This window comes from Scyliorhinus torazame, chromosome 17, assembly GCF_047496885.1.
Source record: "Scyliorhinus torazame isolate Kashiwa2021f chromosome 17, sScyTor2.1, whole genome shotgun sequence".
In the NCBI taxonomy this organism is placed as follows: Eukaryota; Metazoa; Chordata; class Chondrichthyes; order Carcharhiniformes; family Scyliorhinidae; genus Scyliorhinus; species Scyliorhinus torazame.
This window is the reverse complement of record NC_092723.1, coordinates 1,998,235-2,016,919: the sequence shown is the minus strand read 5'-3', so window position 1 is coordinate 2,016,919 and position 18,685 is coordinate 1,998,235. Positions and strand designations below refer to the sequence as shown.

General features: G+C 44.9%; 1 protein-coding gene across 1 annotated transcript in view; it reads left to right on the top strand.

Annotated features, from left to right (window-relative positions):
- The window catches only part of LOC140393624 (MAP kinase-activated protein kinase 2), a 341,054-nt gene extending 332,505 nt beyond the window's left edge, over nt 1-8,549 (top strand). Inside the window, exons 9-10 of the mRNA XM_072479896.1 lie at nt 1,538-1,618; nt 3,193-8,549. Coding sequence (XP_072335997.1) covers nt 1,538-1,618; nt 3,193-3,333 — 222 coding nt within the window. The 3' untranslated portion in view covers nt 3,334-8,549. The remainder of the gene's footprint in view (nt 1-1,537; nt 1,619-3,192) is intronic.
- Nucleotides 8,550-18,685: the final 10,136 nt, after the last annotated feature.

Here is an 18,685-nt window from a genome sequence, read left to right as displayed (position 1 = left end):
CTAAATTTATGAAAAAAATAAATAGTGGGAGAGGAATTTTTTTATGAATGCATTAATAGCAATTTACATTTTACCATGTTGAAGGTATTTGCTCCGTCTTGTTTCAGAGACATAAGGGAGTCCCCCCCCCCCCCCCCCCCCCCCCCCCACAACTACGCCGTTACTAATCCAAGCTTTTTAATTCACAATGACAATGATTTACAATAAAACCTCCTGTTATATTATTTTGTGTACTATATATATTACTCTTTTGAAGCAGCCGAGTTGTTGAAATGAGCAGTAGTCTTCTTGTAAAGACAAACTAATTTATTGAGTAATATAAGTAAATATTGTGAGTTCTTTTACTTAGTATTCAACTAGTAAAACAAAGAAACAATTGCAGAGATAACTAATTAAATTATACAATACAATGCTTTGATAAATTATAACTTCTCTCTCTAGTTTTCCTATGTCTTCTCCCTGCATTCCTGATTCACACTCTTTCAGAAAGAGCGGGAAAGCTATTTATATAGGTCCTGACAGTGAGACGTCTAGGGTGGGATTCTCCCCTACCCAGCGGGGCGGGGGTCCCGGCGGGATGGAGTGGCATGAACCACTCCGGCGTCGGGCCGCCCCAAAGGTGCGGATTTCTCCACACCTTTAGGGGCCAAGCCCTCACCTTTAGGGGCTAGGCCCGCGCCGAAGTGGTTGCCGTCCCGCCGGCTGGCGTGGAAGGCCTTTGGCGCCAGGCCGGCGGAAGTCCGCGCATGCGCGGGAGCGTCAGCGGCTGCTGACGTCATCCTTGCGCATGCGCGCGGGGTCACCTCCGCGTCGGCCATCGCGAAGGCTATGGCCAGCGCGGAAGGGAAAGAGTGCCCCCACGCACAGGCCCGCCCGTGGATCGGTGGACCCCGATCGCGGGCCAGGCCACCGTGGGGGCACCTCCCGGGGCCAGATCGCCCTGCGCCCCCCCCCCCAGGACCCCGGAGCCCGCTTGCGCCACCTGGTCCCACCGGTAAGGTAGGTGGTTTGATTCACGCCGGCGGGACTGGCATTACAGCAGCGGGACTTCGGCCCACCGCGGCCCAGAGTATCGCCGGGGGGGGGGGGGGGGCCCGCCGACCGGCGCGGTGCGACTCCCGCCCCCGCCAAATCTCCAGTGCCGGAGAATTCGGCGGCCGGCGGGGGCGGGATTCACACCGCCCCCCCCGGCGATTCTCTGACCAGGCGGGGGATCGGGAAATCCCGCCCCTAGTGTTCAATTGCCTGGACTAGCATTACATATATTGATCATGTATATTGATATACAGAGATCACTACACCTTCCAGATGTGCACTGCTAATACAAGCGAAAATTGCATTTTAATTGACAGATTCTATACTGTGCTTCACAATATATTAAGGTGAACCATAATAGTTTAGTTTGAATCTGCAAACAACCAACTTTAAACATGTTTTGAGGAAGCACCTCTATTGCCTGCGCTTTCAGGTGATGTCCATTTTGTTTCTTGATTCTCAACTTTGAATGACTTTGATCTTTGTTTTTCATTTTCTTCAGCAATCGATGCAGGTACCGCAGACGCCTCTTCATACCAGCAGGGTCTTGAAGGAAGAGAAAGATCTATGGGAAGATGTAAAGGTAAAATGGGATTACTGTCCAGTCCTGTAACACAACTGGCAGAGAAACCTGGCACATTTCAGGCTGCGTTCGTGGAAACGCAGTGTAACATCTAAATGGATCATTCATGCACCTCATTGCTGATTTCTTCACTGCCACTTTTTAAAATCCTGTCAATCATCATAGGGTCTATAACATTGTTCACTGCAGGAATTTAGATTTTCCTTTTCTGATTTTAGCTGTAAGCTTTTACAAAACCAAAACCAGTGAAGGAAAATTCCAATCTATTGTAGGATTTAAAATAATTGTACTGCTCATACCATCACGCAGTCCACATTAACTGAGCAGGGAGCAGAATTCAAACCTGAGGTTTTTCTGACTTGACCCTTAGAGCAAGAAACAAGTTCAATCTTGTGTCCCAGTTATTCTCCCTTTCCCAAGGTGACTTGCCTATTTGCCTCCCCTTCTGAGGGCACGGCCGAGATTGTAAACGTGTTGCACAGAGTTTGAGGATCAAATGCAGGTCTTACCTGACTGTAGCATTGTGCCATCTAATGCCCACAACTAACTGCCTAAAGTCGAATTATTTTATAAAGTTTCAATTTTTACTCTCTCCCACCCAGTCACTGTCATCTGGCCGCCAGAGGTCTCGCACTATTATGGTCCAGACATGCCTTTCTGAATGAATATAGTGATCCCAATTCAGGAATTAGTAGTTGGGTAAATAATAGGGGTAAAATCAGCAGTCCAGCTTTATTGTATGATTTTGATGAAGAACATTGAGCTCACCCAAGGAGGAAAAGCCCAGCCTGCAAAACAGTTTGTCCCCTGTCTGTTAATTCATAAAGATGTTAAAAGGGTAAAGGGAAGCGGTTGAGGTGGTAATAGCAAAGGTCCAGACTGGTGATGCCTCAGGAACAACTTTCAGCTGCAACGCTGAAAGATGACTTTTCACCATTTTTGTTGCAATCACATTACCTATTTCACACAACTCCAGGAAACCACAAAGTGGAATTTTTGTCTGTGTTTGAAACATGTTATAATGAGATTTGGTACAAAGGCAATTTAATGTGTGACATTTGTAGACCCCACCAAAGTTTCAAATCAATTCTCATTATATACCATTCGCTGCCTTAACAAAATGGTTAAAAGTTTTACAAAGGTCTAGAACAAATTTGCTGGTTTTGCCACACCCGTTCCGAAAGTTGTGTCCACCATGGAGAGCGAGTGTGGGATGAGGGAATTTAATTGAATTCTTGGTCAGGATTGGAGCTGCAAGTTATTACTTCTCAAGTGTATACCTGCAATGCTCCTAGTCCTATGCACAAATCTGAATTATGTTGATATCCAAGTTGAGACAAGGCACTCTCACCCAGGAGCGAAAGGAAACTTGATGATGGTTTATTGGAGGGTTGCTCTGATGCATCCCTTAGGAGCCAATTTGGAAGGGATTCTGGGCAGAGAATTGGGAGCAAGTCCCTGGCCAGATCCTTTCAACTGGGACAATGAGGAGACATGAGATGGGTACAAACAGCGCTATGTCGTATTTCTATTATGCTGGCTCATAGTTCTAATACAGTTTTCTCTTATGACAGGAGGAAATGACCAGTGCCTTGGCAACCATGAGGGTTGACTATGAACAAATTAAAATCAAAAAGATAGAAGAGTCTTGCAATCCCTTGCTGATAAAAAGGAGAAAGAAAGCCTTAACTGCGCCAGCTCCAGCCAGCCACTGAGAAACAACATGGGGAAGTGCGCCAGGAAGTGGGCCTCATTCATTTTTAGAAAGTTATTTTTAAATGTCGCATGAAGTTCAGAAAAATTTAATCGGTTGGCTTTTTGGATTTAAAATTTTTGTTAAATTTGAATTCTGCCTCTTGTGCTGAGGTGAGCTCTCTGTGGTGATACTACTAGCCAATATGTGGCCAGGTTTTTTTTAAACCGATGTAAGAGGATTGCGAACGGGGTTTGTCGGGAAAGGTCATCTTGTGAATTCTGCGAAAGGCTGACTCAGTCTTTCAACTGAATATTCCTTTGTGATTTTGTCGTTCTGTGTAAAGCTTATTTCGGAGAAACTTTGTTCCTGCAATCTTGCAATTTGTCTTATTATTTGCAGCATTATTCAATTACTTTAAAACCACCTTGGTTTCGTGGGATTAAAATTTTGTGATTTTTAAAAGATCAAGATATTCATTATATTTGAACATTTTTAACGCTAAAAGCTGTATTATTAAAAGCTTGCATTAATTTTTTTCATGGATTTTTAAACAAATTCGCAAAATTCGTGAGATCCCCCATGAACGGAACAGGTTTTACAGTATCCATTTCAGATGCTGCCTTGCAGTATACATTTTATATCAAAAACCTTCCGATGTTTCTAGATGTGCCGTATTTTGGAGTTCTCAATGGTTTGACTATATTCATGCTCAGACCCTAAATGGTTAAACTAACCAAAATGGAATTGATTCTTCAGATTAGTTGGAATGTGGTCACATTGGGAGGGATCTTACTGTTCCTACAATCTGGCAACAACTGTTTTAACTCCCATCACATCACATAAATGATTGCACATAACGTAATTACAAAATGCAACACTATTTTCTTTATAAGGCAGTGCAAATAAACAGCATTTCCCACTGGTAAGCATTAAAATACTGGAGAGCTATGCTTTACAAGGTCAAGTCTCTAGTTTCCCTGTGGTAAAGGTGAATAGTTGTCCCTCTGCTCTCTCAGGAGTAAATCTTATTGATGCCAAGCTCAGAGGTCTTGGGTTAGAGATGGCTGAAAAAGCTTTTTGAGTGAGGCTCATCTGTAGTGGAATGGTGAATTTGCCCATATTTGTCACTGAAATTATATAATTGGCTAAAATGCCTTGCATCTAGAATTTGAAATAATTACTTACCCTGCACCAAATATCCAATAAATGTCTCCATTCAGAAAGGGCAACAAGACTTCCAGAAGGAAAATGCACAGTAAAATAAAATTCTAAACTCTGATTGAGATGGTTCACAGAATATAACCCAAAGGTGTTTGTCCATCTGCTCATATTTCTTATGAATGTTTGTTTAAGCTGTTTCATTAGTCTTTGCGGTGGAATAGCAGTTTAAAAAGTTTGAAGTCAATTGTATGGACTTGTTGGCAAATCCTTCTATAGCAAAATGTCTTTGAGGCGTAAGAGAGACAATCTGCCTTTCGAACTGTGAGAAACATCTTTTTGTTCGTATGGACAGAGTAGAGAGTTGAGTTGTCTACAGTATTGTCTCGGTCATCTTAGACCCATATCATCACAAGTCTTTGTTCATGTGTCCCTTTTCGGGGTGGGTTAGGACAACAGTTTGAAAATGCTGCTCTGGTGAATCGCTCAAATGAAGAATAATATTTCGATATTTTGAAGTTTGCCATATTTGAGAAGGGCAAGTATGACAATTTCTACCACAATACTTTGGAAATACTGACCAACTTTGATAAAATAATACACCTAATATTAAAGATTTTATTTCAAGTTGCTTTTTACAGGAGCCCACTTGGCTCCTCCAATTTTGGGCGTCACGTTTGGCCTAAATGAAGGATTCCGGAAATTCTAGTATGAATGTTCTGGCATCATCACAGCACAATGGCACAAGTGTATGTGAAACACTGAGCCAACATATTTAACATTTATCCAATCAATACCACTATGTTAACACCTCTTGAGGTCCCATGAATCAAGTGGCACCTCGTTCATTTCTGACCACACCACTGTCATCTGAGCGTTTGGGAAATGAGCTCTGTGGGAGCAACCACTTTGCCCAAAAGAAGGGTTACTCCTTTTTCTCCCCAACATTTCAAATTACTTAAACCAAAATTGTTGTAAATATTTCCACTTACAATAAATACGTTTCAAAAAAAGTGTTTTTTTTAAGTAGACGGAACTTAGTGAACTTGTTATCTGGTAAGGGTTGTTGGCAGGTGAAGGGAAGCTGAACATTAGGGTTCGCAGCCTCACCGCTCCAATCCCACTGCAACGCCACATGCACAGAGTCAGGTGGTAAACCATAACTTTGGAAACGTACATTCATAAATTTGCTCACTATTTTTGGAAGGGTACAGGAGCTGGAACTTCTTACAGTCTGGGAATTAGTGCTTTCGCTACGATGCACTCCCAAGTTGTTCAGCCTGTCTCAACCAGCCCCAAGAGTAAAGATCAAATAGATAAATTGGTATTGCGAACAGGCTATCTTCATTAACTTTTAAAAAAAATTTAGAGTACCCAATTATTTTTTTCCAATTAAGATGCAATTTAGGCAATAAGGCAATACTTGTTAACTGGATGGAAACAAATTGGCATTGAGGAGTTTTATCAGTTCTGTGAAGCTGGGCTCAGATGGCTAACAATTAGGAGGGTTGTTGCAGATATTACAGGGTCAGTAGATCAGAGCGAGGGGCTGATGTGAACCAGAAGAAAAGGACTGGATAAGAAATGTTAAGGTTTTCCCCACTTAAGGTCTGCTGTCAACTTATGTTCACAATAAATGTTATCCTTTTATTTGTATCCTGAAGATCGGAGAATTCTTTAAGGCAATTAATTTAAACTTTGGCAAAAAAAGACTTCGAGAGCTAGCTGATTGAAATTGGGCCAGACTACAGTATTTTCCAAGAATTAATCATATCCACATCCTGCTCTGATCTTTCTGAAGGTCTAAAATCTTGAGCACTGAATCCGACAAATGGAATCCAAACTAAAATTGTTACTAGTTTCTGAAGAAACAGCAGAGGATTTCTGTGATGCCAGTACACTCAAAAGAAATAAAATCTTGAGCTCTCCAAAAACCTTCAGAGAAGATTCACTTTCCCTTCGTAACTCTTAATTTTCTTTACTGCTGTGCTAAGTGGCAATGCACAGTGCACCATGGAGGATGATCAAGTTCCCAGAGATTGCATCAAAAATTCTGGTAAGCATTTGAGGCAAAAGTACGAATGTGGTATTGGTGCAAAAATGAATCTGGGATGGACAGGAAATGGGATTTTCAGTTGTTTTCTTGTAATAGGCAACTTGCTGCACTGAGTACAGAGCCAACCATTGGGTCACCGAGCACTGTGTGAATAAATAAGGTAAATCCACTTCAAGGAGGCTGCGAATCAGGGTCGTTTAATGAGCCAAGGCCCTTTGGCAGGAGGCATTGATCATTTGTCAGAAAATATCACATTACAGCAATATTTTTCTAAATATCTGAGTGAATTATTGAGATGGAAAGTAATTAACACAATTTATTTTTCAAAAGAGGCAGTATTATTTTTGACTACACTTTGTTCTACTGCTCAAAAGTCCAAGAAGTAATTACATGATGCCACGTTCCTGAGGCGCTGCAGTTGTTAGCGCCCAGTGTACACTGCAGAGCAGGCCTAGCGGGCCGTGGAGCCTGTTCACCAACGGTATAGACTTATTAAAGCTGCGCATTGTTTGTGAATAGAGGCCACACCCAACACAGTGTGACTGGAAGAACTGAGTAGCATTCCAAATGCAAAATAATTGCAGTATTCTTACGGGTCATCATTTCCTTGTAATAGGCCTGCGTAGCATTTAAATCCCACCAATGCCTTGCTCTTCAGCCAATTTCTCAAAAAGATCTTTCTACTGTGAGGGTTTCTCAGAATGGCCAGCGGCCTTTCCAAAACAGCTGCTGCCTGTCATTTCAGCCCTGAACCCAGGGAACTGGCAGAGTTCAGGGAGCACCTTTTACACTAAATTAATTCACCTTCCAGCCGAGCCTGGCTCAGTGCAGCTCAGGCACAGTGCAGAGTTTGTGCAGCTGCTGTGCTGGTGGGTGCTACAGTATCAGCTCCATGTGACGGCAGTCATTATGCCTGGAGTGGACAGGGGTAGAAAATCCAGTGTGCCCCTTTGTGATCCATTGTTTGCCCTCCCAGTATGCCGGTGGTGTACAGGTGGAAATTGCACCAATCAGGTACTTGTGTTAAGTAAAATGGACTGTACTAATCACTGACTGTGTCGAATAAGAATAGTGTCAAACGTGATCACATTCTGAGCCAACACTTTGCTTTGCGTCCCATTGCTCTTTCCTTCGTACACACGCACAATCCACAAGTGCTGATCTATATAATAGTTTAGTTTTATAAACACAACTTGTATATAGCATTAAAATGTCATATAGCTACATGAAAACAATTAGTGTTAGCAATATAGAGGTTTCACTTGGGAAGAGACATATTCACTGAATCTCAGGACAGCTCGACCACAGGAACTGGACCATGTGTGTCTCCGATGGGGACCTGCAGTCGTATTTTACACTGAATTCACTTTGGGTGGGTTTTTAAAAATTTTGTGTTGTCTTCATTTCACATCTCCAAATTGTCATGCAAATTCAGGCGTCACAAGAAGGTTAAGTCAAAATTATACCGAATGTGAACTTTTGTGAGGACGATGTCGAACCTTGTCATTGGAAGATCGAGAGTCCCTACTTTAAGCTAATCCACCTGCCACTGGTGGGTTGGGTTTCGATCAAATCCCCATTTACACTTCGTCCTTCTGGGAGGGGATTTGAACCGAGGAACCAACCTGACCCCTTCCTGTTCCAGCTGGGCTTGTTTGGTGAAAATTAGTGTTGGTCTGAATGTGACGCTGATCAGTGTTTATTGCTGTAAGCTGCTGTTTTGAAATCTGAAAAGTCGTGTATCGAGGTTTTGACGAGCCGTATATTGACCTCCGCTTATTTCATACAACTGTTGAGTTTTGATTGCATTGTCCAGCTCTATTCTTTCTATATAACATATGTCTGAGGTATTTTTCACTACATCTATCAAATCACACAGGGGTATTTTTTTTCCTCTTTTTATTTACTATCTTAGACAGATTGGCATGTTAGTTGTTATGTTCTGTGACTATACCCCATTTATACCCCACTGTATTCAAAGATACCACCTTCAGCAATTAAAAAAATATATATTTATTCAATCCTTTTATTTTGCTCTCTTGTCTGTCTCTATTTCTGTTCAGTACGAAGTCTTACAACACCAGGTTAAAGTCCAACAGGTTTGTTTCGATGTCACTAGCTTTCGGAGCGCTGCTCCTTCCTCAGGTGAATGCAGAGGTCTGTTCCAGAAACATATATATAGACAAATTCAAAGATGCCAAACAATGCTTGGAATGCGAGCATTAGCAGGTGATTAAATCTTTACAGATCTTTACAGATCCAGAGATGGGGTAACCCCATGTTAAAGAGGTGTGAATTGTACCAAGCCAGGACAGTTGGTAGGATTTTGCAGGCCAGATGGTGGGGGATGAATGTAATAATTCTATTTCTGTTGATGTGGAGATGCCGGCGTTGGACTGGGGTGAGCACAGTACGAAGTCTTACAACACCAGGTTAAAGTCCAACAGGTTTGTTTTGAATCACTAGCTTTCAGAGCACTGCTCCTTCCTCAGGAGAATCTATTTCTGTTGCAATGCTAAAATTAATGAACAGAATGTCCAGATTTATTCTTAATTAAATTTGAGGCAAGAGTTTGGGTATATTTGCAGAGAAATTGTTCACATCTGCCAAAAATCTTAAGCCTCTGTCTATTGGAATGGCTTCTTCTACGAGACAAATGCAGCACGAGCATCCTGAATAATGACATTTGAATAATACAGAATATATTGCAACTTCAACCAGGCACCTTGCTGTCACTCAGCGTAAGGCATGTTACAGAGTGGGATTCAAGGAGCTTGCATAAATATCAGGCACTGTTTCTGTCTAAACTGTCGAAAGGATATTGGGTATGTTTTCATTGCAATCATTTTGCCACTGATAGTAACAGAGAGAAAGTTGCCACTCAAGTGGATAGAGCTGTGAAGAAGGCCTATGGTGTGCTCGCGTTCATTAACAGAGGGATTGAATTTAAGAGCCGTGAGGTGATGATGCAGCTGTACAAAACTTTGGTAAGGCCACATTTGGAGTACTGTGTACAGTTCTGGTCGCCTCATTTTAGGAAGGATGTGGAAGCTTTGGAAAAGGTGCAAAGGAGATTTACCAGGATGTTGCCTGGAATGGAGAGTAGGTCTTACGAGGAAAGGTTGAGGGTGCTCGGCCTTTTCTCATTGGAGCGGAGAAGGATGAGGGGCGACTTGATAGAGGTTTATAAAATGATTAGGGGAATAGATAGAGTAGACAGAGACTTTTTCCCCGGGTGGAACAAACCATTACAAGGGGACATAAATTTAAGGTGAATGGTGGAAGATATAGGAGGGATATCAGAGGTAGGTTCTTTACCCAGAGAGTAGTCGGGGCATGGAGTGCACTGCCTGTGGAAGTAGTTGAGTCGGAAACATTAGGGACCTTCAAGCAGCTATTGGATAGGTACATGGATTACGGTAGAATGTTATAGTGTAGATTAATTTGTTCTTAAGGGCAGCACAGTAGCATTGTGGATAGCACAATGCTTCACAGATCCAGGGTCCCAGGTTCGATTCCGGCTTGGGTCACTGTCTGTGCGGAGTCTGTGTCCTCCCCGTGTGTGCGTGGGTTTTTTCTGGGTGCTCCGGTTTCCTCCCACAGTCCAAAGATGTGCAGGTTAGGTGGATTGGCCATGATAAATTGCCATTAGTGTCCAAAATTGCCCTTAGTGTTGGGTGGAGGCGTTGACCTTGGGTGGGGTGCTCTTTCCAAGAGCCGGTGCAGACTCAATGGGCCGAATGGCCTCTTTCTGCACTGTAAATTCAATGATAATCTATGATTAATCTAGGACAAAGGTTCGGCACAACATCGTGGGCCGAAGGGCCTGTTCTGTGCTGTATTTTTCTATGTTCTAAATGACTTGTGGCAAAATGAGCTCATTGCCTCCCTGAGTGTGTGGCAATCATTGGCTGCTACATGGAAGTTCTGGGTCTGTGTAGGACAACTCTGTGAGGAGGGAATGGAATGGTTTGTGAGATGTGGATCTGTGACAGAAGGGCTCAGTGTCTGTCTGGCCCCTCAGCCTGGTACCTCGCTCCTTCTGATCCTTGTCCTCCTCAAAGCAGAGGAATTTTCATTGGTTTCCGTGACCCCGGATTGCAACATTGAATTTTTTTTGGTAAATATTTTAATTAAAGTTTTCAGTTTATAAAACACAAAATAAACAAATCCATACTAACAAAATACCATTCAGAAACCCCAACCCTTGAAGAACCCCCCCCCCCCCCCCCCCAACCATAACCCCCTCCCTGGGCTTCCCGGGGTGGGCACACCAACTCCCCATCCATCCTGAAGCTCATCCCCAGAAGGAGGGGGAGGTGGGAGTGTAGACTGAAACCCCACCTTTGTCCCTACCCACTGGCCATTCCCTGTCTGATTGGCAGCAGCTCCAGAGGGTCCCAGTGAAGGATGTCTCTCGCAGCCCTGGTTAATGAGCCTACAGTCCTTTATGACTGTGGGCTGCTCGGTGTGGTGTCGCTCAGCTTCACACGAACCTGCGGGGCGGCAGGGGTGGGCGAGCTTATTCAACCGCTCCTCATAGCTAATGCCCTCCATACCAGGCAACATCCTGGTAAATCTCTTCTGCACCCTCTCTAAAGCCTCCACATCCTTCTGGTAGTGGGGCGACCAGAATTGAACACTATACTCGAAGTGTGGCCTAACTAATGTTCTATACAGCTGCCACATGACTTGCCAATTCTTATACTCAATGCCCCGGCCAATGAAGGCAAGCATGCCGTATGCCTTCTTGACTACCTTCTCCACCTGTGTTGCCCCTTTCAGTGACCTGTGGACCTGTACTCCTAGATCTCTCTGACTTTCAATACTCTTGAGGGTTCTACCATTCACTGTATATTCTCTACCTGCATTAGACCTTCCAAAATGCATTACCTCACATTTTTCCGGATTAAACGCCATCTGCCATCTCTCCGCCCAAGTCTCCAAACAATCTAAATCCTGCTGTATCCTCTGACAGTCCTCATCGCTATCTGCAATTCCACCAACCTTTGTGTCGTCTGCAAACTTACTAATCAGACCAGTCACATTTTCCTCCAAATCATTTATATATACTACAAACAGCAAAGGTCCCAGCACTGATCCCTGCAGAACACCACTGGTCACAGCCGTCCAATTAGAAAAGCATACTTCCATTGCTACTCTCTGCCTTCTATGACCTAGCCAGTTCTGTATCCACCTTGCCAGCTCACCCCTGATCCCGTGTGACTTCACCTTTTGTACTAGTCTACCATGAGGGACCTTGTCAAAGGCCTTACTGAAGTCCATATAGACAACATCCACTGCCCCACCTGCAGCAATCATCATTGCGACTTCTTCGCAAAACTCTATCAAGTTAGTGAGACACGACCTCCCTTTCACAAAACCATGCTGCCTCTCACTAATACGTCCATTTGCTTCCAAGCTAGAGAGAAGTAGAAATAGAATGAGATTCATACTGTTATGGGGGGGGGGGGGGGGGCGGTGATGGAGCGATGGGGCTGGATAGAGGGTCAGCTGGTTTAGCACAGGGCTAAATCGCTGGCTTTTAAAGCGGACCAAGGCAGGCCAGCAGCACGTTTCAATTCCCGTACCAGCCTCCCCGAACAGGCGCCGGATTGTGGCGTCTAGGGGCTTTTCACAGTAACTTCATTTAGAACATAGAAAAATACAGCACAGAACAGGCCCTTCGGTCCACGATGTTGTGCCGAACCTTTGTCCTAGATTAATCATAGATTATCATTGAATTTACAGTGCAGAAGGAGGCCATTCGGCCCATCGTGTCTGCACCGGCTCCTGGAAAGAGCACCATACCCAAGGTCAACACCTCCACCCTATCCCCATAACTCAGCAACCCCACCCAACACTAAGGGCAATTTTGGACACTAAGAGCAATTTATCATGGCCAATCCACCTAACCTGCACATCTTTGGACTGTGGGAGGAAACCGGAGCACCCAGAGGAAACCCACGCAGACACGGGGAGGACGTGCAGACTCCACACAGACAGTGACCCAAGCCGGAATCGCACCTGGGACCCTGGAGCTGTGAAGCAATTGTGCTATGCACAATGCTACCGTGCTGCCCTTAAGAATAACTTAATCTACACTATATCATTCCACCGTAATCCATGTACCTATCCAATAGCTGCTTGAAGGTCCCTAATGTTTCCGACTCAACTACTTCCACAGGCAGTGCATTTCATGCCCCCACTACTCTCTGGGTAAAGAACCTACCTCTGACATCCCCCCTATATCTTCCCCCATTCACCTTAAATTTATGTCCCCTTGTAATGGTTTGTTCCACCCGGGGAAAAAGTCTCTGATTGTCTACTCTATCTATTCCCCTGATCATCTTATAAACATCTATCAAGTCGCCCCTCATCCTTCTCCGTTCTAATGAGAAAAGGCCCAGCACCCTCAACCTTTCCTTGTAAGACCTACTCTCCATTCCAGGCAAGATCCTGGTAAATCTCCTTTGCACCTTTTCCAAAGCTTCCACATCCTTCCTAAAATGAGGCGACCAGAACTGTACACAGTACTCCAAATGTGGCCTTACCAAAGTTTTGTACAGCTGCACCATCACCTCACGGCTCTTAAATTCAATCCCTCTGTTAATGAACGCTAGCACACCATAGGCATTCTTCACAGCTCTATCCACTTGAGTGGCAACTTTCAAAGATGTATGAACATATACACCAAGATCTCTCTGCTCCTCCACATTGCCAAGAACTCTACCGTTAACCCTCTATTCCGCATTCATATTCGTCCTTCCAATATGGACAACCTCACACTTTTCAGGGTTAAACTCCATCTGCCACTTCTCAGCCCAGCTCTGCATCCTATCTATGTCTCTTTGCAGCCGACAACAGCCCTCCTCACTATCCAAGACTCCACCAATCTTCGTATCATCTGCAAATTTATTGACCCTCCCTTCAACTCCCTCATCCAAGTCATTAATGAAAATCACAAACAGCAGAGGACCAGAACTGATCTCTGCGGTACGCCACTGGTAACTGGGCTCCAGGCTGAATATTTGCCATCCACCACCACTCTCTGACTTCGATCGGTTAGCCAGTTTGTTATCCAACTGGCCAAATTTCCCACTATCCCATGCCTCCTTACTTTCTGCATAAGCCTACCATGGGAAACCTTATCAAATGCCTTACTAAAATCCATGTACACTACATCCACTGCTTTACCTTCATCCACATGCTTGGTCACCTCCTCAAAGAATTCAATAAGACTTGTAAGGCAAGACCTACCCCTCACAAATCCGTGCTGACTATCCCTAATCAAGCAGTGTCTTTCCAGATACTCAGAAATCCTATCCTTCAGTACCCTTTCCATTACTTTGCTTACCACCAAAGTAAGACTAACTGGCCTGTAATTCCCAGGGTTATCCCTAGTCCCTTTTTTGAACAGGGGCACGACATTCACCACTCTCCAATCCCCTGGTACCACCCCTGTTGACAGTGAGGACGAAAAGATCATTGCCAACGGCTCTGCAATTTCATCTCTTGCTTCCCATAGAATCCTTGGATTTATCCTGTCAGGCCCGGGGGACTTGTCTATCCTCAAGTTTTTCAAAATGCCCAACACATCTTCCTTCCTAACAAGTATTTCCTTGAGCTTACCAATCTGTTTCACACTGTCCTCTCCAACAATATGGCCCCTCTCATTTGTAAATACAGATGAAAAGTACTCGTTCAAGACCTCTCCCATCTCTTCAGACTCAATACACAATCTCCCGCTACTGTCCTTGATCGGACCTACCCTCGCTCTAGTCATTCTCATATTTCTCACATATGTGTAAAAGGCCTTGGGGTTTTCCTTGATCCTACCCGCCAAAGATTGTTCATGCCCTCTCTTAGCTCTCCTAATCCCTTTCTTCAGTTCCCTCCTGGCTATCTCGTATCCCTCCAGCGCCCTGTCTGAACCTTGTGTCCTCAGCCTTACATAAGTCTCCTTCTGCCTCTTAACAAGACATTCAACCTCTCTTGTCAACCATGGTTCCCTCACTCCACCATCTCTTCCCTGCCTGACAGGGACATACATATTAAGGACACGTAGCACCTGTTCCTTGAACAAATTACACATTTCACTTGGGTCCTTCCCTGACAGCCTATGTTCCCAACTTATGCACTTCAATTCTTGTCTGACAACATCGTATTTACCCTTCCCCCAATTGTAAACCTTGCCCTGTTGCACACACCTATCCCTCTCCATTACTAAAGTGAAAGTCACAGAATTGTGGTCACTATCTCCAAAATGCTCCCCCACTAACAAATCTATCACTTGCCCTGGTTCATTACCAAGTACCAAATCCAAAATGGCCTCCCCTCAGGTCGGACAATCTACATACTGTGTTAGAAAAGCTTCCTGGACACTGCACAAACACTACCCCATCCAAACTATTTGATCTAAAGAGTTTCCACTCATGTTTGGGAAGTTGAAGTCACCCATGACTACTACCCTGTGACTTGTGCACCTGTCCAAAATCTGTTTCCCAATCTGTTCCTCCACATCTCTGCTACTATTGGGGGGCCTATAGAAAACTCCTAACAATGTGACTGCTCCTTTCCTATTTCTGACTTCAACCCATACTACCTCTGTAGGCAGATACTCCTCGAACTGCCTTTCTGCAGCTGTTATACTATCTCTAATTAACAATGCCACCCCCCACCTCTTTTACCACCCTCCCTAATCTTATTGAAACATCTATAACCAGGGACCTCAAACAACCATTTCTGCCCCTCTTCTATCCAAGTTTCCGTGATGGCCACCACATCGTAGTTCCAAGTACCAATCCATGCCTTAAGTTCAGCCACCTTATTCCTGATGCTTCTTGCGTTGAAGTATACACACTTCAACCCATCTCCGTGCCTGCAAGTACTCTCCTTTGTCAGTGTTCCCTTCCCCACTGCCTCATTACACGCTTTGGCGTCCTGAATATCGGCTACCTTAGTTGCTGGACGACAAATCCGGTTCCCATTCCCCTGCCAAATTAGTTTAAACCCTCCCGAAGAGTTCAAGAAAAACCTCCCTCCCAGGATATTGGTGCCCCTCTGGTTCAGATGCAACCCGTCCTGCTTGTACAGGTCCCACCTTCCCCAGAATGCGCTCCAATTATCCAAATACCTGAAGCCCTCCCTTCTACACCATTCCTGCAGCCACGTGTTCAGCTGTACTCTCTCCCTATTCCTAGCCTCGCTATCACGTGGCACCGGAGATGACAACTCTGTCTGGCCTGGCTTTTAACTTCCAGCCTAACTTCCTGAACTCGTTTATTACCTCCACACCCCTTTTCCTACCTATGTCGTTGGTACCAATGTGCACCACGACTTCTGGCTGCTCCCCCACCCCCTTAAGGATCCTGAAGACACGATCCGAGACATCCCTGGCCCTGGCACCCGGGAGGCAACATACCTTCCAGGAGCCTTGCTTGCGACCACAGAATCTCCTATCTATTCCCCTAACCATTGAATCTCCTACTACTATTGCTTTTCTATTCTCCCCCCCTTCCCTTCTGAGCCCCAGAGCCAGATTCAGTGCCAGAGACCTGGCCACTAGGGCCTTCCCCCGGTAGGTCATCCCCCCCAACAGCATCCAAAATGGTATACTTGTTTTGAAGGGGAACGGCCACGAGGGATCCCTGCACTGTCTGCCTGTTTGTTTTCTTTCCCCTGACTGTAACCCAGCTACTCTTGTCCTGTACCTTGGGTGTGGTTACCTCCCTGTAACTCCTCTCTATCACCCCCTCTGCCTCCCGGATGATCTGAAGTTCATCCAGCTCCAGCTCCAGTTCCCTAACACGGTCTCTGAGGAGCTGGAGTTGGGTGCACTTCCCGCAGGTATAGTCAGCGGGGACACCGGTGGTATCCCTCACCACCCACATCCTACAGGAGGAGCATGCAACTGGCCTAGCCTCCATCCCCTCTTACCTTACAGAATATAACTGCCCTGTGGACCAACTGGACCTCCGCCCTCCGACTCTGCTCCCAGTCAGCTGCACTCTCTGTAAATTCCTGTCTCCCTTCTTGCTCTTTGTGGAAATGTAGGAAACGAAATGAAAGGAGCACCTTACTCCCTCCTCACCTAACTCCCTCAGTCACTCAAATGCACTAAATTCAGCACTCCCTCAGTCACCAAACTCTCACTATAGCACTCAAATGCACCAAATTCAGCACTCCCTCAGTCACCAAACTCTCACTATAGCACTCAAATGCATCAAATTCAGCACTCAGTGCAAACAAAGTCTGCACTGTAGGGGATCACTTTTATACTGTGAATCTAGCCTCTGAAAACTGGCCTAATCCAATTAACTAATTAACAAGCTCCAGCTGCAAGTATCTACAAGTAGAACCTTTGTTCAAAGCTGATTGAAAATTCACCTTCTTCTAAACCAAACAGCAACTTTTAAGTTAATTAACTAAATAAAAGAAAGACTAGACTTTAGATAAAAATGAAGCCTTATACTCCGTCAGTCACCAAACTCTCACGATAGCACTCAAATGCACCAAATTCAGCACTCCCTCAGTCACCAAACTCTCACTATAGCACTTAAATGCATCAAATTCAGCACTCAGTGCAAACAAAGTCTGCACTGTAGGGGATCACTTTTATACTGTGAATCTAGCCTCTGAAAACTGGCCTAATCCAATTAACTAATTAACAAGCTCCAGCTGCAAGTATCTACAAGTAGAACCTTTGTTCAAAGCTGATTGAAAATTCACCTTCTTCTAAACCAAACAGCAACTTTTAAGTTAATTAACTAAATAAAAGAAAGACTAGACTTTAGATAAAAATGAAGCCTTATACTCCCTCAGTCACCAAACTCTCACGATAGCACTCAAATGCACCAAATTCAGCACTCAGTGCTGAAGCCTACTTGTGACAATAAGCGATTTTATTTCAGCTATGGGTGAGCAGTGTGTCAAAGGACAACTTGGAACAGGAAACAGCCTTAGATTCAACTACATGTTCATATTTTTTATTAATTTTTTCCAATTAAGGGGCAATTTAACGCGGCCAATCCACCTACCCTGCACATCTTTGGGTTGTGGGGGCGAAACCCACGCAAACACGGGGAGAATGTGCAAACTCCACACGGACAGTGACCCAGAGCCGGGATTGAACCTGGGACCTCGGCGCCGTGAGGCAGCAGCTAACCACTGAGCCACCGTGCTGCCCACTACTTGTACATGTTAACGATCTCTCGCCACTTCATGTTGCCACAATGTGCTGTCTGATGCAGAACAAAGCTTCAATTATTGCAGTTTAAATTCGTGAAGAGAGGCAATTTTCACTTGGGCCCAGATTAAACCTCTGTTCTCGCTCAATGGAAACAAAACTGTTGAGGCAGATGCTTCAGTTTCTGGCAACGTTCAGGGTCTAAGCAGCTGAGAAATTTCACTTCTGAAACTGGGCACAATGGGTAGAATCAGCCCAGGTGGCGGGAAGTGGAGTTGGAGGCGGGTGTGGGATAGGGACGTTCAGTTAATTGGGAACCAAGACAGCTCCCTGATGCCATCTCCCCACCGTCTCCTGACACATTTCCCGGGTCAGGCTGCCGGCAGATCCGCAATCTGCCCCACGAAGGTGGGTGACCAATTAGATCCATCAAGGCCCCTCTTCGAGGCTGTTTTCAAAACTGCAGCATTTTTCCAGTATCAGACCCGCCCACAACTCCGGACTCTGGAAGCTATTCCTGCCAACAGAGAGAGAGGCACATCCAGGCCAGAGTTAGAATATTATAGTTACTTCTCATTTTAACCTTCTTTGTTCAAATGAAGGCCTCTGATCCCAATGTTCCAAAACTCTGAGGCATTTTAGTGGAGGAAACCTGTCTGTACCACAACCTTGGTGACTTCAACCTACACCGAGAATTTCCTGATTCTCTCTCTGACAATAGGTGTGATCTACCCGAATGGGAACAGGGTCCCACAGCGGGCACAATTAGCCGGGAGTCGCCCAGTGTCCAGAGTGCCGACAAACTCCACGCTATTGAACGGCCATTCGGGTAAATCGGAGCCATGGCGGGGAATGCACTGTCAAGGCCGTACTTAGCTCTGCTCTCTGGAACTCCCCAATGCAGGAAGAGATCGGGACCCTCGACATGATCCTCGAACTCCACTAAGCCTCAACTCATCTATACCCTGT